Genomic DNA, 22,445 nt, shown 5'->3' on the forward strand with positions numbered 1-22,445 from the left:
TCTACTTGATGTGTAGGGCATTGTTGTATTTTGGATAATGATGCATACAATGTAATGAGTTAATTTTATGATGTACAGTTCTGTTTTTTGTACTCTATAGTCTAAACTTTGACTGGCTGATGTACAGCTAATTGCCTATGAGGGATAATAAAGATGATCTATTCTACTTTAAGCTATCAGTGATCATCTACGACAACACATGACATCAGTCTCGACTCCCGAAGAAAAGAAGATTCCCGACACCAATCGTGACACTACAGAACTTTACTTGAACGTGATCCAAGTTCATTGTTTATACAGTGTATATTTACAAGATGTGAAATAAGGGCGGGAGAAAAAAAACAACACAAGATATACAACTGAGGTATTCGCTAAAAGCAAGTACAGGTATGTCGTCATCATTTACTAGGAAATATCAATTATGATCCACGATTAAAGACGCAGTGTCCTCTGCTTAAAAAACATTTTATATCACAACATGAGGTAGGAGAACAGTGTCTCGTTTCATGCAACAACAAAAAAAAAAAACGTCTCAATCACACTGTATCGTTGTTGGCAACATGGTATGCAATGGTCATACATAGACACTCACTGCCATACAGGTTTCTGAAGAATAAAAAGCCATAAAAAGATAACATTCCTTCTTTAAACTATGATTTGTCAGGTGTAGCCCAATAACTTTAAACTGAAAACATGGCATGTTTATCCCAGGCACACATAATATTAAGAACCATTTTGTGAAATCATTAACAAGATGGGACCTAGCTAGGACAGGGTGTAATGTCCAGGTCCCACGCTTGTAGATAAGGGTGTTTGTAAATAAATATTCAACTACAAAGCATAATTGGAAACAATTGATCTGGCATTATATCACCCATCCAAAATAACTTGTTGCCATTGTTAAAGAGCGCCACTTCTACACTTCATCGCCTTCTTCATTAAAAGGGAAAGTTGAGCCATTGTATATATTTCAAAATGTTTTTAAATTCTTTGCTGAGCTATCCTTTTATGTCTGAGAACAATCCATTGGGGATGCATGTCAAATATATATAAAATGGAAATGATAGTTACTGTTGAGCTGTGCTTCTGAAGCAAGGCCAGGACCAAGCCTAATGGTAATGGTCTAGTTAGTAGTGAGTTGAGTAAAATGCACCCCTCTAAAAACATTTTTTATTTTATTTTAAACTCTGTACAAAGCACATCAATATTAGGTTTCTGTCCTAAATGGCACCCCATTCCCTATATAGTGCACTACTTTTGACCAGGGCCCATAGGGTTGCTTACAGGGTAGGGAACAGGGTGCCTTTTGGGACACAACGTTAGTTCTCATAACAATGCGAATGCAAGAGGGCCCAGCCCACTGTGTCTTTCATATCATTATTTTGACATTTAACTACAGTCAATATAGAGCGCCCTCTTGTATATAACATTCCATTTACACCGACAGCAAATAAAACACAGAAATACATTAGATACCCCAGAACGATTGTTAAAAAACTAAATGCAGTAGACTGTAGAGATAGGTAATTATGGTGATAACAAACTGAATACTGATTTGTCTTGTGATGTCAACACAATGCAGTTAAAGACTCTATACCCCGAAGAGGACAATTGTCTCTGTGTGTTGGACAAAAATGAGGACAACCACAGTGCTAGAGAATAAGTCTCTCGCTTTTTCATAGCTACTGTGCTTCGGTCACTTTCAAATCGATGGCATAGAGTCAGTCAGACAAACTCGACACACACACTTCTCTCTCTCATCATTGCAGAATCTCATGAGGCTACATTTGTATGGTATGATTAAGTAGTTGGACTTCAGTTCTATTTAGCCATCTTCGAAAGCCAGAAGTATATTTCAACGGTCAAACTAGCTCAGATGCCCTCAGCCATTGCGTCTCCTTGCTAGTCGCTCTGGATAAGAGCGTCTGCTAAATGACTTAAATGTAAATGTAGTAGTGAGACAGGTCAACAACTTGTACGTTGGAGACACTGGTGGCATCCCAAATGGCAACATATTCCCTATATAGTGCACTACAGGAATAGAGTGCCATTTAGGACAGGCTCTTTTTATTTATTTTTTACAAAAACGTATCAATTGAGTGGCTCAGTGAGAAGTAAAAAATAATTCACCTAACAAAACAACTTAGGGGTATCGATCCACTCGGTATATGCAAACTTTAGTTTGGTTTGTTTTCAGTTTCTTTTTTTTCTCTCTAAACAAATGTTCGGTGCATTTTTAAATTGTCTGGGTTGAGGGTTTAGTGTACAAAAGGGGAAGGTATTAAGAGAGAAAGATTATACATCATTATTACACAGTCTTATCAAGGTGAAATCATCCACAAAAGAAACTAAATGAAAGCAATGAGTTCTGGGGAAGTGCTGTAACAACGCTCTTTCTTTCCTATTCAACTCTGACCTCTGTCCTGTGTCAGGTGGTCACATCTGAACACCATGCATTTCAACTCCCAACAGCAAGATTACATCCTTTAAAAAGGTGCAATATGATATCATCGTACACAGCAGAGCGACAACAAATTCAAATGTGCCACTATTGGTTAGTCCCAATGTAGGCATGGCCCTTTTTTTTTTTTAAGAGCCAAGTGTCAATCTGGAATTAGGTTGTTGATAATGTGTTAACAGGAAGTCACTCCGCTGCGTATTGACCCTTTAACAGGGTAAACAACAAGTTAAGTGAATCTTTGAAGAATTCAGAGTTAACAAAAACATCAGGGCTGTTTAGAGCTTCGGGCCTGGCCTAGTTAATATTATAATAACCTTTAAAAGATCATCCCATAACAACACAGTAAATATATTAAATGACTAATGTATGTACAAAGTGAATATAAATCTTTAGTTAATACATTAAATATATTTTTATTTATTTCTTTTGTTTACAATTTCCAAGGAAGGTTTATATGGAACAATGGTCGGTAAGAGAGCATACATTTGCAAGTATGGATTGGATTTTTCTGCATGCGAGTGTACCTCACGTCACACACCAAGGGTGTTAGTTTCATCGTTGTCGTTTTTCTCCTCGTGAAAATAACTTTATGTAGCTTAGTTGAAACTCGATTACAAAATAAGACCTACTATACTTTAGTACTCTGGCAGAGCATTGAGTATGTTGTAGGGAATTCTCTTTAGAGATCTGCATTGAATGGTTGAGCACAGTGGAATGTCTATCAACTTGCATGTACAGCAGATGCACAAAAAAAGCAGCTTGTAGTTAAAGCCAAGGCCAAAACCTCTTTTAAACAACGATTTTACACGCTGCCTGTCTCTGCCTGGAGGCTATAAAAGAAAGACTGTCTGGCAACTAGACAAAACCCCAGTTCTGTGTGTACGTTTGTGGGAGGGAGAGATGGCGATGTGTGTGTGGGGCAGAGAGAGGGGCTCCTGTACCAGCTCCCCGGGGGCAGGAGAGAGAGAGAGGCCCCAGACCATAGAAATGGCCCCAATTCCTACAGGACAAAAGAGGCTCCTCTCTCCTCCTCATCACCCGCACCCGGCCCACCCAGCTCGAGAGAGAGAGAGAGGGCATCAGCCCCCTGCACTACCTCAATCCCCTTCCTTTCTCTCTCTCACTCCTCTCTTCCCCCGCCTCCATTTCTCTCCGCTTAACTGTACCTCCCTCCCTGCATCCTGGTCTTTCCCTCCTCCCTCTCGGGATCTGTTTGTTTAGTGAGTTGGAAAAACGCGGAGGAAGCAGGGGCCTGGATCCAAGGCAGCCAGCCAGCCCACACCACACTGTCAATCTGCACTAATTCCATTCACCTGTGACCCACATTCCACCAAGCAGACAGCTAGGTTCTGCTGCCCTCACGAGAAGGAGAGATGAGGATGGCAAACACACCAACAGCTGCCAACAGGGAAATCAAAACTAAAACAGGACAAACTGCAGATTTCTACAAGGAAATGTGGTGTGTGTGTGTGACATGTCCTATCAAAACAGACCGAGCCAGACTAGTTCAGGGGTTTGTTGTTGTTCCAGACCACAACAACCTAAGCGGTCCTCAGAGTCACATCACTCATATGTCTTTACATCTTAATATCACTTCAGTAGGCTTAACAATGACTGCAAATGCTCTGTACAATTACGTTTCCCTATACTTTTGTTTTACACATTTAGAACTTCTGTCTTTCAACTTCTCTTCTTACCAAGAATAAGAGTACAAAAACAAACCAAGGTGAAACGATAATGTCTGTCAATGCAGTCTACTGCTGTGTGTGGCTGGTAGCTGGTCCAGAATGGCTGGGCTGGGTGTATGTACAAAGATTGAGAGCACCCACACGGGCACCATCTTGGCTCCAGTTGGCGTGCAAGGTAGTAGTAGAAAGAGCGACTGAGCGCTAGTGTAACCACAGTTCAGAACAGAGTCGAGTGGTGCAGGAGAGAACCGTCTTTCTGTCTGACTGACTTCCCGGGCTCTATGGGGACGACAAAACACCAAGTCCAAGGAAGGAGGGAGGGATGGAGGAAAGGGTCCTAAAAACACCCAACTCCTATCGGTCTGCCAAGCAGTCATTAGTTTGTTCAGTAAAACTATAAATTAAAACAAACATATACTTCCCAAAATGTAAATACTGTTTAAGGATAAGGGGTGTGAGGAGGAATAAAAAACAAACATCAAACTCAATTCATGTGATGTTAAATAAAAACAGTTCCTTTTCCAAAGAAGTAAAGACGAGGGAGGGACCAGGAAGGAAGCGGGTGAGACAGAGCAGAGAAGCAGCCTTGGGGGACAGAGTACTCTGTCTGTCTGTCTGTCTGTCTGTCTGTCTGTCTGTCTGTCTGTCTGTCTGTCTGTCTGTCTGTCTGTCGTCTCTGCCAGCAGGAGGTGAGGGATGAGGGAGTGAGTTGGAGGAACATAACAGAGGGCGCTTGGGGGGGGTTGAGAGACAAATGGAAAAGGGGAGTTTCGTGAGGGGCTACTTCTGAGCGTGGCCGTTCTGCTGCTCGAGGCCTGCGATGTGTCCCTCTGTGTGGGGTGCTTGTGTGGAGGGGGTGGGGTTTGAAGAGGGGCTCCCTGTAGCAATTGTGGTGGCCGAGGAAGACGAGGAAGAGGCCGTCTGGTCCATCTGGTGTTTGAGCTGAGAGATGATTCTCTCCAGCTTCTCCCGGGCGTCCCGCTCCCTCTTCAACTCCTCCTGGAGCTCCTCCCTGTCAGCTTCCGCACCATCCAACCTCCCACGCAGCTCTGCCAGCTAAAGAGGAGGAAGGGAGGACGTAAGAAGAAAGAGAGATGAGGTCAGGTTAGTCTGAACTGTCTGAACAGCACACAGACACTCACACACTTGGACACACACACACACAGAAACACACAGCCAGACAGTCTGAGCCAGACACCAAGGCTGAAGGAGACAGCAGGACAGGAGGGGTGTGTGTGTGTGTGTGTGTGTGTGTGTGTGTGTGTGTGTGTGTGTGTGTGTGTGTGTGTGTGTGTGTTACATTCCTCCCTGAGCTGAGCCCAGCAGCACTATCTGAAAATAAAGCTCTGTACTGGAAACCCAAACAAAGACCCAGTGTCCTCTACACACCACTACAGTGTCACAAACAGATATGAGTATATTTTCCGAGAATGACTAAGTGTTGTGTTGTCTGAGGTCAAGCAGGATGTGGTGGTGTGTGTGTATGTGTGCATCTCCAGTGCCTACCTGATTGGCGTAGTGTGCCTCCTGGTGCGCGTGTATGCTGTTGTCACACACACAGCTCTGCTGTCGCAGCTGTTCCAGCCTGTGCTCCAACTCCCTCTGTTCCTCCCTCACCTGCCCCAGTTTCTGAGTGTGCTCAGTGTGGACTGCCTCCAGTTCACTCTGCAGCTCACGCTGCTCTGCAGACAACTGCTGCAGCCTGGCCGCCTCGCCTCCACGCAGCGCCTCCAACTCCTAGAGACGGAGGGGGGCATGGTCAGTTACATAGCTCTAAATTACACTATATTAGACAGAGACAGAGGGAGCGAGAGACAGACACAGAAAGAGAGAGACACAGGGGATGGTACATTCCCCATAAGCAGTTCAGGTCATTGAGGTGTACAAGGACATACTAAATGCTTTTGAAATTCTGTCCTATACCCGATGCGTGATTTCTTTAAATTCAACATGTTGAATTCAATGAATTGAAGGGACTCAATATTTTCGAGACAACCTAACATCTTGGTTCTTTGGTCTACCAAGCCCTCTTGTTGATTGAATCAGGAGTGTTAGTGCTGGGCAGGAACTAAGAAGACCAGAGGAGTCCCTGATGAACAGATTGAGAAATTGTTTTATGCTATTGACTCCCTGGCTAAATCTGTTTCTATGGGTGGAGTAGACAACCTCTAGTTGTCTCACTGTCTTGTGTCTCACCATCTCTAGATGCAGTTGTTTGTGCAGGGTGGAGTGTAGTTTCTCCTGCTGTCTGCTGTACATCTGAACGATCTCCACTACGATCCTGTCCTTGTCGTCCTCACAGCCTGAAGACAGAACATCTTTACTCCCCAGCGCCGCTACCGATGACGCTACCGCCGCAGCTCCCGCTACAGCAGAATAACTCTTGTTGCCGGGGCTGGTCTCCATGGAAACTGGCTGCTGGCGCTCCCGGTCGGCAGCGGAAACGACACGCTGCTGAGACTTGGTCTCGTCAACTACAGGAGAGGCGTGGAGATCTGAGGAGGAAGAAGGAGAAGAGGGAAGTTGAGAGATGGAAGCAGTACAAAGTCTCATCCACCTACACAGCATAGCCAACCCACACACATGCATGTGCAACGCAGATATATGGACAAATACACACATCCTCCCACACAGCTGGAGAAGAACCATTCACCTAACAACCCGATACCACATATTCACCCACACAAATGGTCCCCTCCTACACACGCACTTCTAGGGCTGAACCCCCAATGGCAGCCCTATTCACTTTCTAGTGCACTACTTTTGACCCATAGACTTTTGGCCCACAGAGCTCTGGTCAAAAGTAGTGCTCTATAGGGAATAGGGTGACATTTGGGACACAACCTGGGACTTTGACGCACTAATTTACGACCTGTGTGACAGGAGGGTGCAGCAGCATGGCTGATTCATCCGTGTGTGTGTGTGTGGTACTGACCCATAGCAGTGTCGCCGTGGCCGTGGGTCAGTCTCCTGCTGTAGTGGTGTTTGAGCAGCACCCCCAGTACCTCAGGGCTGACCTCCGGCTGACCCCTCAGAGACACGTTAGGAGCCACCATCTTATCATATGTATACAGGAAGTGACTAGGGAGAGAGAGAAAGAGAGAGTAGACGTTATCAAATATATACAGGTACAGAGTTACACATGCTCACCGTTATTCTACGTATACCACTTGTGCATTTTTGGCATCCAAGTTGCACTAAAATGGATATACTATATTCTAAACGCGCCGCTTCTAAACGCGCCGCTTCTAAACACGCCGCTTCTAAACGCGCCGCTTCTAAACACAGATCGACTTCTGCATAGTGCACACCTTTAATATAGGGCAAGTTTTCACAGGCTAGCGAGGCTTCCTGGTGTTCTAGAAAGCACTCGGTTCTAAAGTTGCACTTCAGTAACGACCACTGTAAAAACCACCGAATGCGGGGAAACCAGCTTTGGTCGGGTCTGAAGTCTAAGGCAGACATGTCCTGTCGAGCGGTCAGTTGTAATCCCATAGTCTAGTCTGTTTCCTCCCTGTGGTCACATGCTGCAATGCCTCCTATAATCCAGCTAGTCTCCACATGAATCTGGAACCGATTACTGATCAGAAGAACACAAAAGGTCACGCTGACACGGGCCCACGGTCAGGTTAACTAGAGGCAGGGTAAAGAGGCAGAGCGGGGTTTCAGCGCTGCTCTAGTAACGCTCCCCGAGAGGACGTTGGGAAAGTTACTTGGAATGGATTCTCAAGGGCCAGGTCTTCCCAGGAGGAAGACTGTAGATAGCCAGTCCGCAGGACTCTTGGAAGATTAGCCTCAAGTGTGGGCTAAAATATATGAAAATAGGAAAACAAAAGTACCTGGGATGGACCATGGCAGGGTGGCCAGGCTCTTCCTTAATGTGGGGGAACAGGCGGTTGAACACCAGAGTAGCCTGGGCTTTAGCCTGTAAACAACATAATAATACATTAATACACATGTTAATATACTGTAGATAAAAAAAATAAAAAAAAATCTAAGATAAAAACCAAAAAGGAGAGATCTGTAGATGTTTATTAATTATCATATAAAACCTATATCTGAATGTCAATGTTTGTAGCTATAATTCTGTGTGCATGTTTGAGAAGATTGTAATAAAAACACATGGATTTTTCAATGGCTGTGTGTGTTTAGGGGAGGGTGAGAAGAGAGAAGGAGAGAGAGCATGGCGTGCTTTTTCAAATAGGAGTGTGTTTTAGGGGCTGACCCCAGTTTGTGTGGGGTTACGTGGTATGGGGGGGGGGTTGGGTTAGGGTCGTAGGGGATTCGAGGAAGGTTAGGGGGTGAGTGTAGTCGATTCAATGTTACATCGTCAGCAGTACACCGCTTCCTGTGTGTGTGTGTGTGTGTGTGTGTACCTTGGTTGCTGCGTCGCTGTCGGCCAGTTTACTGTTAGGAGAAACCAGAGGCTCGGGAGGACGCAATCTCCTCACCTGGGTGTCCCTGTCCTCATCTTCCATCTTCCAGAGAGAGAGAGAGAGAGTGAGAGAGAGGGTTAGACACTGGAGAGAGAGTGAGACGGGCCTCTGTGTTATGGCGCAGATAAGCCAGAGACTTCCACTCTTTTCAAGATGTTATTTTCCAGGACTTTTCAATTATTTTTGGGGGGGAAACAGCATTGACTGCACACACAGGCATCAGTTGTTTTATGTATGGGGCTGCAACAAAAATGTCTGCCACTCCCATCCACACAGTCCAATCTCGCTATGCTGAAGCTGCTGCCGGTTGTGTGCGTGTGTGTTTTTATCCAGGTCACGCTAAGCAAGAGGCCATGAGCAAATGTGTTAATGCTCATCGCGGACAGACAGGGCTGACACACACACAGTACTAATGCAACAGGACTGTTCACAGCTCAATAACATTTCTAACACGCAGCTAAGGGAAGGAGGGATGAAGAGCGTGAGAGAAGCCAGTAGTAGGTAAGCGAGAGAGGTGTATGCGTGTTAGAGGTAAACCAATTAATCGGAATGGCCGATTAATTGGGGCCGATCAAGTTTTCATAACAATCGGAAATCTGTATTTTTCGGCGCCGATTTAAAAGAAATATATATATATTTTTATACCTTTATTTAACTAGGCAGGTCAGTTCATTAAGAACACATTCTTATTTTCAATGACGGCCTAGGAACGGTGGGTTAACTGCCTCGTTCAGGGGCAGAACGACAGATGTTCACATTCTCGGCTCGGGGGATCCAATCTTGCAACCTGACAGTTAACTAGTCCAATGCAATAACGACCTGCCTCTCTCTCGTTGCACTCCACAAGGAGACTGCCTGTTACGCGAATGCAGTAAGCCAAGGTAAATTGCTAGCTAGCATTAAACTTATCTTATAAAAAACAATCAATCATAATCACTAGTTAACTACACATGGTTGATGGTATTACCTAGCGTGTCCTGCGTTGCATATAATCTGACTGAGCATACAAGTATCTAAGTATCCGACTTAGCATTGGTAGGCAGAAGCAGGCGTGTAAACATTCATTCAAACAGCACTTTCGGGTGTTTTGCCAGCAGCTCTTCGTTGTGCGTCAAGAATTGCGCTGTTTATGACTTCAAGCCCATCAACTCCAGAGATGAGGCTGGTGTAACCGAAGTGAAATGGCCAGCTGGTTAGCGCGAGCTAATTGTTGTTGTGTTGCTGGTTCGAGCCCAGGGAGGAGCGAGGAGAGGGACGGAAGCTATACTGTACACTGGCAATACTAAAGTGCCTATAAGAACATCCAATAGTCAAAGGTTAATGAAATACAAATGGTATAGAGAGAAATAGTCCTATAATTCCTATAATAACTACAACCTAAAACTTCTTACCTGGGAATATTGAAGACTCATGTTAAAGGAACCACCAGCTTTCACATGTTCTCATTTTCTGAGCAAGGAACTGAAACTTAGCTTTCTTACATGACACATATTGCACTTTTACTTTCTTCTCCAACACTTTTGTTTTTGCATTATTTAAACAACGTTTCATTATTTACTTGAGGCTAAATGGATTTTATTGATGTATTACATTAAAATAAGTGTTCATTCAGTATTGTTGTAATTGTCATTATTGTAAATAATAATAAATATATTTTTTAATATGTTCCATTACAAAATCGGCTGATAAATCGGTATCGGCCTTTTTTTTTTGTGTGTCCTCCAATAATCGGTATCGGCGTTGGTCGACCTCTAATGTGTGTGTTTACGCATTAGGCTTGGCCATGTGTGTGTTTACATGTATATCATTGGTCTGACCCTCCTCAGCAGTGGAAACCAGTGCGAATATTCCCGAGTGTGTGTATGGGGTGCGCTATCTGTGTCTAAAATTGTTTGCTGTATTTCTCAGAGGCAGTGCACACTGCGAGCGAGAGAGAAAAGATAAGAAACAACAAATCAGCCACTGCAGTGGTGAGGCAGTCTGTCCCCCTCTCTCTCCATTCCTCTCTCCCCCTTTTTCTCTCCATCACCTCCATCTCATATTAAACCACACAAACACCAGGGAGAAACAGGGAACCATTAGAAATCTGTGCTGATGTGACACATCCCCGAGGGCACACAGTGTTCTACAGGAGCACCAGAGAGCTGCATCACGGCCTGGTAAGGCAACTCCACCGCCGCTGACTGCAAGGCTCTACAGAGGGTGGTACGCTCAGCCCAACGCACCGCACCATTGGGTGCTCACTGCCTGTACTCCAGGACACAGCTGTAACCCTGTGCATGTGACTAATAAACTAAACATATACATACACACAAACAGATTATTGCGTGACTCTGTAGTGTGAGCATGTGTGCTTATATACCTATATATACACACACAAGTAGCTATGTGGGAGACCCACAAGCTGCATGACAATGTGGATTAGTATTCTAGGCACAGGAACAGCTTTTCCCTACTGTTATAATCTACCTGGCACAAACACACAAACTGCCAGGGTTCATGTCTCTACTCCACATCTCATCCACTGCTGAGGAGGGTCAGACCAATGATATACATGTATTCACTAGATGAATGACAGGGGGCGCCGTCCATCAGTAATGACACTCCCAAGGAACAGCCTCCATAGAAATGTACAGCATTTCAATGTCATTTTTCAAGGACAAAAACACATGCATTTAAGTATTTCTTTGTTGTAGTGTGGACTCTAAAATGTTTTTATATTTTCAATTTTTATTGAGAAATTATTGGCTTCTTTCAGTTCATACAATACTATGTATTTAATAATAATAATAATAATAATAATATAATAATAATAATAATAATAATAATGTATTTGTCTCTGTAATGAAATAAAATGTGTATTTATATTCTAAAAAACAAAATGTACTATAATGTCAGCTGGAGAAGATAACACATGATCCCATAATAATGTTTTCAACACCGCTGACCAATTTAAGACCAATCTGATGTAAAATACTCCCCAATGAAGCCAGTAAAAAGAAACTGCATTAGAGTCAAGACCAATAGTTAACTCTAAGTACAATGAACCTAGGAACTCGTTCACTCGGACTGTAAAAAAAACCACACCAGGTTCAATGGTGGTCTTCTTGTATTCATCATGCCATGTAAAGTTCAATTGTACACATGTATCACCACTTCATCCATGTTTAATAACATCAACAATGGGTTATCATTTAGTCTCTACCTCATATTATAAGCTCAGCAATGCAGACATGGATGTAGGCAATGCGGAAATGTTCCAGAAGACAATTAGTGGGAAAACATTGTTCTCAAAGGCACCTGTGAGTGGTTTCATGTATCAGAAATTAAAATATCCATTACAAATGAAGAGGGGAGATCTAAAGATGCATCAAATAGCAGGGTTACTTATAGGATTGGGATTATCATCAACTAGCAGGGTTACTTATAGGATTGGGATTATCATCAACTAGCAGGGTTACTTATAGGATTGGGATTATCATCAACTAGCAGGGTTATTTATAGGATTGGGATTATCATCAACTAGCAGGGTTATTTATAGGATTGGGATTATCATCAACTAGCAGGGTTACTTATAGGATTGGGATTATCATCAACTAGCAGGGTTATTTATAGGATTGGGATTATCATCAACTAGCAGGGTTACTTATAGGATTGGGATTATCATCAACTAGCAGGGTTATTTATAGGATTGGGATTATCATCAACTAGCAGGGTTACTTATAGGATTGGGATTATCATCAACTAGCAGGGTTATTTATAGGATTGGGATTATCATCAACTAACAGGGTTATTTATAGGATTGGGATTATCATCAACTAACAGGGTTATTTATAGGATTGGGATTATCATCAACTAGCAGGGTTATTTATAGGATTGGGATTATCATCAACTAGCAGGGTTATTTATAGGATTGGGATTATCATCAACTAGCAGGGTTACTTATAGGATTGGGATTATCATCAACTAGCAGGGTTATTTATAGGATTGGGATTATCATCAACTAGCAGGGTTACTTATAGGATTGGGATTATCATCAACTAGCAGGGTTATTTATAGGATTGGGATTATCATCAACTAGCAGGGTTACTTATAGGATTGGGATTATCATCAACTAGCAGGGTTATTTATAGGATTGGGATTATCATCAACTAGCAGGGTTACTTATAGGATTGGGATTATCATCAACTAGCAGGGTTATTTATAGGATTGGGATTATCATCAACTAGCAGGGGTTATTTATAGGATTGGGATTATCATCAACTAGCAGGGTTATTTATAGGATTGGGATCATCATCAACTAGCAGGGTTATTTATAGGATTGGGATTATCATCAACTAGCAGGGTTATTTATAGGATTGGGATTATCATCAACTAGCAGGGGTTACTTATAGGATTAGGATTATCATCAACTAGCAGGGTTATTTATAGGATTGGGATTATCATCAACTAGCAGGGTTATTTATAGGATTGGGATTATCATCAACTAGCAGGGTTATTTATAGGATTGGGATTATCATCAACTAGCAGGGGTTATTTATAGGATTGGGATTATCATCAACTAGCAGGGTTATTTATAGGATTAGGATTATCATCAACTAGCAGGGGTTACTTATAGGATTAGGATTATCATCAACTAGCAGGGTTATTTATAGGATTGGGATTATCATCAACTAGCAGGGTTATTTATAGGATTGGGATTATCATCAACTAGCAGGGGTTACTTATATGACTAGGATTATCATCAACTAGCAGGGTTACTTATAGGATTAGGATTATCATCAACTAGCAGGGTTACTAATATGACTAGGATTATCATCAACTAGCAGGGGTTACTTATATGACTAGGATTATCATCAACTAGCAGGGTTACTTATAGGATTAGGATTATCATCAACTAGCAGGGTTACTAATATGACTAGGATTATCATCAACTAGCAGGGGTTACTTATAGGATTAGGATTATCATCAACTAGCAGGGTTACTAATATGACTAGGATTATCATCAACTAGCAGGGTTACTAATATGACTAGGATTATCATCAACTAGCAGGGTTACTTATAGGATTAGGATTATCATCAACAAGCAGGGTTACTAATATGACTAGGATTATCATCAACTAGCAGGGTTACTTATAGGATTAGGATTATCATCAACTAGCAGGGTTAATAATATGACTAGTAGGATTATCATCAAATCGCAGGGTCACTAATATGACTAGGATTAACATCAACGAGCAGGGTTACTAATATGACTAGGATTAACATCAACTAGCAGGGTTAATAATATGACTAGGATTATCATCAACTAGCATTGGTTATTTGCATTGGCTAATAGCAGTAATGCCAAATTCATTCTTTCACCCAATAATAATTATTTTTTATATTTAAGGAGTCTTAAAATTCTAAATTAAATAGCTAAATGATCATTGGCATGACCATCTTAAAACAATTCCATATGTTACCCTAGAACCCCCCTCCCCCGGATTAGACAGGGCTTAGACTCTAGACGGTTAAGAAGAAGGGGGATTAGACAGGGCTTAGACTGTAGACGGTTAAGAAGAAGGGGCCAGGAAAAGACAGAGGAGCTGGTCTCTACAAGGAAGTAAAACTCTGTTTGGGTTAGCATTCTCCCTCTCCCAGACAGAGAACAAGGGAGAAAAAGACACAGCAGTCAGTGGGTCCGCCCTGTCTGCAGTCTACCACATCCTGTTCCAGAGCTCACTGTTGTTAGAGCAGTATCAGAGTTCACTCTGTGTGTGTGTGTGTGTGTGTGTGTGTGTGTGTGTGTGTGTGTGTGTGTGTGTGTGTGTGTGTGAGTGTGTGTGTGAGTGTGTCTCTCTCACTTCATTCTCTCTGTGCCCTAAGAAAAACATGCTGAAAGAACCCTTGTGACTGTCTGGTTAAACAAACACACACCTGTTCCTCTGTCTCTTTCCTTCAGACACAAACACAGGAAGGAAAAACAAAAGCAGACAGACATACAGATAAATATCAGTCAACACACACACACACACACACACACACACACACACACAGAGAGAGAGATAAGGACAGGTTTGTTCTTGACCAGAGTTGGCTGCTGGCCTGAGGCACATTTCAGGCCACATGGGCACTGTCTAGACGCCTGTCATCAGTGGCAGCGTCACACACACTCCGTCTGCCCCTCCCAGCCACTCAGTCCAATCTCTCCCTTTTCAGCCATCTCCAGGCTGAAGACTAGTTTCGTCTAGTCTGCAGCCTAGTTTCGTCTAGATAATTAATTACCCAGCTGTCACTGCTTACCTCTGAATCATCTCAAAAAACACACACACACACACATAGAGAGTGAGTGGGAGGACAGGATGATGACGCACCTCACAGTAAGCACACCAGTGTACACACAAACGTAAACAAACAGTAAAGGGACTTAGACAGACGGACAGGACAGGCACCAGGGGATATTGCTTTGGGAGTACAGTACAGTAGTATTTCTCTAATGGATGTACAAACGGAGGAATTGATTCCTGTCAGTCAGAATCCCATCTGATGATGAATCTGTGTCATTTTGTTGTGATGAGAGGAGAGAAGCAGAGGGCATGCAACAAGCAAGTAACACACACACAGCCATCCATGAGTCATCAGGCTACAGAGCTACAGGAAGCAGAGCAGTGACAGGGAGGAAGTGACCCAAGTGAAGAGGCTGGGAGCTGTGTCTGTGTGTGGACAGATGGCCCTGACCCTCTGCCCATGGGTACCATAGCCTGTGTGTCACAGGAACCCTGATGATGCCACTACACAGAGTGTGTCAGTCCCTCGAGCATGCTGATAATGGCCTCACGTCATACCTTCACAGTCCAGTAGCAACAAAGTAACGTACATTAAGGATGCGACAGATGGAGAGAAAAATCTGGATGTTTAAACAAAACACAAAAAAAAGACTGGTTCTCCACTTCGTTCATGTCGCTTGCCTTTCTCTTCCATTTCTCCAACTCAACGACAAGGACGTAGTGGACTCCTTGCACATCAACTCCTATTTCTGAGTTTCAAGATTAGTTAGCCGTACTTCCGAGAACAAATACCTGCATCTTTCATAGCGAGAGGATCAACCACCAGGCAGAGTCAGCGCACTAGGGCTATCTATCGGCAATCAAAAGCTGCATCTCGCAATGGAATGCTGTATCTCGCAATTATTTCGTGGCTTGCAATGTCTCCCAACTTCAGTAAAGCAGGGCCTATCATCAATGAATAAGCTACGATACTGAGACGAGCGAGATGCAACACGACGCTCACAGCATCTCCGCACAGGTTCGCTTCAGGCTGTTCACAGCATGGTAGCCAGGGCACCGAAACAGTGGAGAAGTTGAGCCTCCAACTTCAACACTCTAAATTGTTGCAGAAATTGAACCACTACACTTACTTTCTGCATCGATGTCAAAATATTTATTTTCTTCTTCTTAACTTTAAGGATCCGTTTAAACGTTCAAACCCCCAACGTGCCCAAACTATACAGGATTGAACCCCACGCATGTCCATAGATGACACACATGCTGTGTGTGTAGTGTCTCAGTGATGTGCTATAGAGACAGTGTGTGTACTATCTGTTTATGACAACAGATACAACAGTACTGTATATTGCCTTCTCCTAAAGACTGTGTTTTCCTCAGCTACCTCACAACTAGAGGCCTGACTGTCAGCAACCAGTTGGGTAAGGAGGGAAAACAGTTCTATTCTGGGAGCCCAAAAGGTTGGAGGAGATTCTCCTGAGGTTCCTAATGACGAGAGGACACAGTGTAAGTGCAGCTAGCTCGCAGAAGATCCTCCGCCTCTATCGCCTCTGCTTCCAGGCTTCCTCGTGTTTTTTTCCAATAAGCCATAGTGATGAACGAGACTTTGTAGTAAGGTAATGCGAGACTGTTGCTACTGTAACTAGCAAGCTTCAAATTCAAACACATTGGCAGCCATGTTGACATGGGAGCTACCAACCAAAATGAGGACAAACTTGCTTTCATTAAAACAAAGGACACGAGAGCAACCAGCTACCACCACGCATACCATTAACACACACACCATTACACACACAGACAGTGTGAATACCTAACCACACACCACCATGGGTGGGTGCGTCCCACATAGCACCCTATTCAGAGCCTAAAACAAACTTGTTGGTCCACCAGCAGGTAGACAACAAGAAACAAAAAACAGCCAGATTTTTTACCAGATAAAATATTTGGTCATAAATACTTTTTGTTTTACATGAATGAGCATGCTTTGTAATGTTTGTTAAACAATAAATGTATTACTAGTAAGAAGTGATGTGGTATATTGATACATTTTATTTCCTTTTTTTTTGTAACCAGAGTATCACTGACCAGACAAAATAAAAATTCAGCTGTCACTTTAAGGGCGGCAGGTTACCTTGGCAACGAGGGCAGGGCACTCAAACTCTCAAGTCTTGTGACAGTGTGCCTATGAGGTAGAGAATCTGACCAGTAGCCAATGAATCTTTGCTAGCAGTTGAAGCAAACTCAAACATTGGAAGACAACCTTTCTTGTAAACAAAACAATGTAAATAGCCAAGACACAAGGATAAAGTTTCACTTTAGTACTTTTGAGAAAATTACACTAACTTTCATGCCTGTGCACAGCGCTTCTAAAAATGAATCTTCAGCCGAATCACAGTGCGCACAGCTCCCCAGCCAGGCAGTGTGGCTTGCGGGATATAAACAATTGAAGTCGGAAGTTTATATACACATTAGCAAAATACATTTAAACAATTCCTGATATTTAATCCTAGTAAAAATTCTGTCTTACGTCAGTTAGGATCACCACTTTATTTTAAGAATGTGAAATGTCAGAATAATAGTAGAGAGATTTATTTCAGGTTTTATTTCTTTCATCACATTCCCAGTGGGTCAGAATTTTACTTACACTCAATTAGTATCTGGTAGCATTTGCCACAAATTTAGAAGTATGCTTGGGGTCATTGTCCATTTGGAAGACCCATTTGCGACCAAGCTTTAACTTCCTGACTGATGTCTTCAGATGTTGCTTCAATATGTCCACAATTATCCTTTCTCATGATGCCATCTATTTTGTTTAGTGCACCAGTCCCTCCTGCAGCAAAGCACCCCCACAACATGATGCTGCCACCCCCGTGCTTCATGGTTGGGATGATGTTCTTCGGCTTGCAAGCCTCCCCCTTTTTCCTCCAAACACAACAATGGTCATTATGGCCAAACAGTTCTATTTTGTTTCATCAGACCAGAGGACATTTCTCTAAAAAGTACAATCTTTGTCCCCATGTGCAGTTGCAAACTGTAGTCTGGCTTTTTTATGGCGGTTTTGGAGCAATGTCTTCGTCCTTGCTGAGCGGCCTTTCAGGTTGTCGATCTAGGACTCGTTTTTACTGTGGATATAGATACTCTTGTACCAGTTTCCTCCAGCATCTTCACAAGGTCATTTGCTGTTCTTCTGGGATTGATCTGCACTTTTCGCACCAAAGTACGTTCATCTCTAGGAGACAGAACGCGTCTCCTCCCTGAGCGGTATGACAGCTGCGTGGTCCCATGGTGTTTATACTTGCGTACTATCGTTTGTTCAGATGAATGTGGTATCTTCAAGCATTTGGAAATTGCTAACAAGGATAAACCAGACCTGTGGAGGTCTACATTTCTTTTCTGATGTCTTGGCTGATATCTTCTGATTTTCCCATGATGTCAAGCAAAGAGGCACTGAGTTTGAAGGCTGGCCTTGAAATACATCCACAGGTACACCTGCAATTGACTCAAATCATGTCAATTAGCCTATCAGAAGCTTCTAAAGCCATGACATCATTTTCTGGAATCTTCCAAGCGGTTTAAAGGCACAGTCAACTCAGTGTATGTAAACTTCTGACCCACTGGAATTGTGATACAGTGAATTATAAGTGAAATAATATGCCTGTAAACAATTGTTAGAAAAATGACTTGTGTTGTGCACAAGTAGATGTCCTAACCGACTTGTCAAAACTATAGTTTGTTAACAAAACATTTGTGGAGTGGTTGAAAAACGAGTTTTAATGACTCCAACCTAAGTGTATGTAAACTTCCAACTTCAACTGTATTATAGGATTAATAGTTCTGTGTGATTAGCCACCAGCGATGAAACAAAATGACAGAAACACTTGGAAAACAGCTACTGCTTCATTCATTTCGCTAGAATCGGTGCTCATACTTGACTGCGAATGAAATGCTTGCGCTGTGGAGCCCTGACCACGCACCAACGTGGCTGGCGAAATATACATATTACCTGCCAATTCCAAAATCTACCGACATTTGGCAGGTCGCGGGTGTTAATTTTAGACCCTGACCCTATTCCCTTCATAGTGCTCTACTTTTCACCAGACCCTAATGGGCACTGGTCAAAAGTAGTGCACTATAAAAGGCATTATTTATTTAGGATGCACGTCATCGCTTCCCCATGGAAATGACAGCCATTACAGAACCTGCTGCAGATATAGAAGTAGTAAAGGGGAGCGAAGAGGATTCCTTTAATGGAATACGGTCTTTTCCCTCTTCCCACGTCATGTATAATGGAGAGATAGATGGTGGAAGGAGAGAAGGATGGAGAAAAGAGATGAACAGAGACTAGAGAATGTGCAGTTTTAATATGTTCCTGTGTGTGTGTGTGTGTGTGTGTGTGTGTGTGTGTGTGTGTGTGTGTGTGTGTGTATACACACATCCCTCTGGTTGCTCTGGGAGACTAGACACTGGGCAGTTAATTGGTTCTCATTGGTCAATGTATTTATGTACTACTAGCACTAAAAGGCACCCTATTCTCTATATAGTGCACTACCTTTTGATCGAGGCTCATAAGGCTGTATATAGAAAATAGGGTGCCATTTGGGACACAACCCTGGTTCCATGCTAACAACCTCGTCTCCATGTTCTCCTCTCGATCCTCCCGCCTTCCTCTATGTTGTTGGAGCCAGCTCTGTCTATCTGTCGACTTTAGGTAGTGAGACAAGGGAACAGGCGTGTTTGTGTGTGTTTAGTCTACTGCCTGACTGGCTGGTTGGCTCTGGGCTGGAGTGCGTATGAAGTAAGCTGCAGTTAGACAACCCCTTCCCCTCCCCCTGACAGGGCCCCTCACTGCCAGAAACAACAGGGCAGGAGCATAGCTCTATGGAGAGAAGTGAACTTTCCCTAGTAATTCTACGGCGCATTTCCATACAGGATTTACCTCAGTGTATTACCCAAGCTCCATCGAAACACAATTTCCCTAGTATAACATGAGGGTGTGTACTAGGGGTGTAACGGTACACTTACCGTACCATTCAGACAGTGAACCTGATCGAATACAAAAAAAAAATGAAAATAAAAAATACTAGGCAATAAAACACTAGGTAACAGGCTAGGCCTACGCTGCGTTGTAGGCCTAATGCCTCGAAGTAAATCTGAGCTGAAAACACATTTCAGGTTATTCCGTTAAAACTAGAGCCTATGCGCACGCCCTATTCAAAACTAGAATCTTAATTGGCACATTTCAAACTGTCCTTTTGTGAGGCGCGGCCGAGAACTGGTTCTGTGCGACGGTGAGTGGTGGGGTCGATAAACCAGGAGGATCCTCAAATCAGCATTTAAACCAACAGTTTGGGAAAATGTTGGCTTCCCAGTAGATTAAAACGGTGATGGACAGATTTGTGGATAAAATGTTAACAGCATGTCGCCACGCTCAATGAGAATAGCCTATGCAGCTGCCAATACCTCCAATATGTTGACACATTTACGCTGACATCCCCCCCAGTATACCAGAGAAAGACTGAAACGCAAAAAAAACAACGTTCTCCCCTCTGCATTCAAGCAGCACTTGGCAGCTGATTCTGACCGGGCCAAAGAAATGAAAGGAGCGATAGGTAGGCGGTTTATACATTTACAGTCTCTGGTTTAGAGAGTGCACATCTGGCATGGTCAGTGCAATCCTGGATCGCCCCTACCCTGAACCATAACCTCTACCCGTACCCTTCCCTAACCATTTTAAAATGGCAACTTCAAGGATACTGGATTGCACGGACCCATCTGGCACTGAAGGACGCAGTGTCATGGTGCGTTCGTAGCCGAGTGGAAAGTGGGAATTTACCACATACAACTGGGAAAAATCCACTTTAACGGCCCTCAAACTTGTAATTACTAGTGGGAAACTTGTCTTTCATCCTGAGCACCCACTTCTCACACATGGTGACCTCTGACGTCATCTACTAAGAAAATGGCCTCCAACAGCATTTTCGGCAGTTAAATGCAACAAAACATTATTTATAAAAAGCAATCTATTAATGTGTTTTTTTAACACTAAAATTTGTTTACAAGCACGATAGCTGTACTTTTTGTTTATGGTTGACGGTTTGTTGGCCATTTAGCCAATCGCCATTTCTCAATGAGTTCAAAATCACATGAACGCATCCAACTGGTACTTACAACTTCACAACTAGTAAATTCCCACCTCCCACATGGCTACAAACACAGCATCAGAGTGGAAACTTGCGGCACATTATAACAATCCGGTCTCAACAGACAACGCAAGAAACATCGTGACTGCGGAAAATTGTCAATAGCATTTCATTTCCCAGCTGTACCGAAACGTGACCCAAAAACCACAATACGTACTGAACCATGGTTTTGATGAACCATTGCACACCTAGTAAATACAATAGTGTAACCACTGGTGTTAGTCAAAAAAACATCATTCTTTCCTTAGCTGTGGCTGTTTAGAAATAACGTAGTGACTCTCATTAAACATCTACAACCACAACTGTGAGCAGGTTGTTATTACAGCAGAGGGAAAATAAATAAAAACGGGGGGAAAAAAAATAGAGAAAAAAAAATACCAACTCATCCACACGGGGGGAGGGGGCGAGAGAAAGAGGCTGGGAGCGAGAGGGAGACAGAGGGAGGAGTCCAGCTCTAGCATGTGATTGGCTGAACATGAGGGTTGTAACAGGCTGAGTATTTCGTTCAGACGAGGTCTTGTGAGGAAAGAAGAGGGAGGGAGAGGAGAGCAGGGTTCATACACATGTTGACAGATGGAATTTCATGACTTTTCCGTGACTTTTCCATGACTTTTAACCAAATTTCCATGATCAACAATTGGCAGCGTCTCTGTATTTACAAAAAAAGTAAGCGTATTGTGGTAACAACACTGGGAGGCTGCTCTCTGATGCCATGTACCATCTCCTGTCGTTGTTGTTAGTCAACTGTATAACACACACACACGTGGTCAACCCTAAGGCTGGAGACCTACTGGGTGTGCCGTGCCGGCTTTTGATCAAGCCCTGCTCAAACACAACAGAGACAGTTTACGAAGGTCCCGTTGAGCAGCTCATTTCGCAAATGTGGTTTGTTAGAGGGGAACTGTAATAAAAGCTTGCACGCCCATTAGCTCTCCTGAAGGACGGTTGACCAACCTTGATGTACAGTGCCAGTCAAGGTTTGGACACACCTACTCATTCAAGGGTTTCTTTACTTTACTATTGTCTACATTGTAGAATAATAGTGAAGACTATCAAAACTATGAAATAACACACATGGAATCACGTAGTAACCAACAAAAAAAAAAGTGTTAAACAATTCAAAATGTATTTTATATTCTTTGAAGTAGTCACCCTCTGCCTTGATGACAGCTTTGCACACTCTTGTCCGACTGTCTCTCTCTCCTTGAGGAACAGCCTACACATCTCACAAACACATGCTGGTGATGCGCACAACCAGACGGGCTAATGTGTCATTCAGATCCAGGCTGATATGTTGATTTTTATTTGATTGCTAAAATATTAAAAACTTTGCCTAAATAACTGATAATAACAGAAATTAAATGAATTTCCATTACTTTTCAGATTTGATCATT

General features: G+C 42.9%; 1 protein-coding gene across 2 annotated transcripts in view; it reads right to left on the bottom strand.

The window, feature by feature from the left end:
* Positions 1-249: 249 nt before the first annotated feature.
* The window catches only part of LOC118394949 (ski-like protein), a 33,063-nt gene continuing 10,867 nt past the window's right edge, over positions 250-22,445 (bottom strand). For both annotated transcript variants that reach the window (XM_035788663.2, XM_035788664.2), the window contains exons 3-8: positions 8,526-8,627; positions 7,989-8,074; positions 7,085-7,230; positions 6,346-6,644; positions 5,656-5,886; positions 250-5,205 (exon numbers count right to left, since the gene is read on the bottom strand). In XM_035788663.2, the coding sequence (XP_035644556.1) occupies positions 4,930-5,205; positions 5,656-5,886; positions 6,346-6,644; positions 7,085-7,230; positions 7,989-8,074; positions 8,526-8,627 (1,140 nt within the window). In that variant the 3' untranslated portion in view covers positions 250-4,929. The remainder of the gene's footprint in view (positions 5,206-5,655; positions 5,887-6,345; positions 6,645-7,084; positions 7,231-7,988; positions 8,075-8,525; positions 8,628-22,445) is intronic.

Source organism: Oncorhynchus keta, chromosome 15 (assembly GCF_023373465.1).
Source record: "Oncorhynchus keta strain PuntledgeMale-10-30-2019 chromosome 15, Oket_V2, whole genome shotgun sequence".
NCBI classification, from domain to species: domain Eukaryota; kingdom Metazoa; phylum Chordata; class Actinopteri; order Salmoniformes; family Salmonidae; genus Oncorhynchus; species Oncorhynchus keta.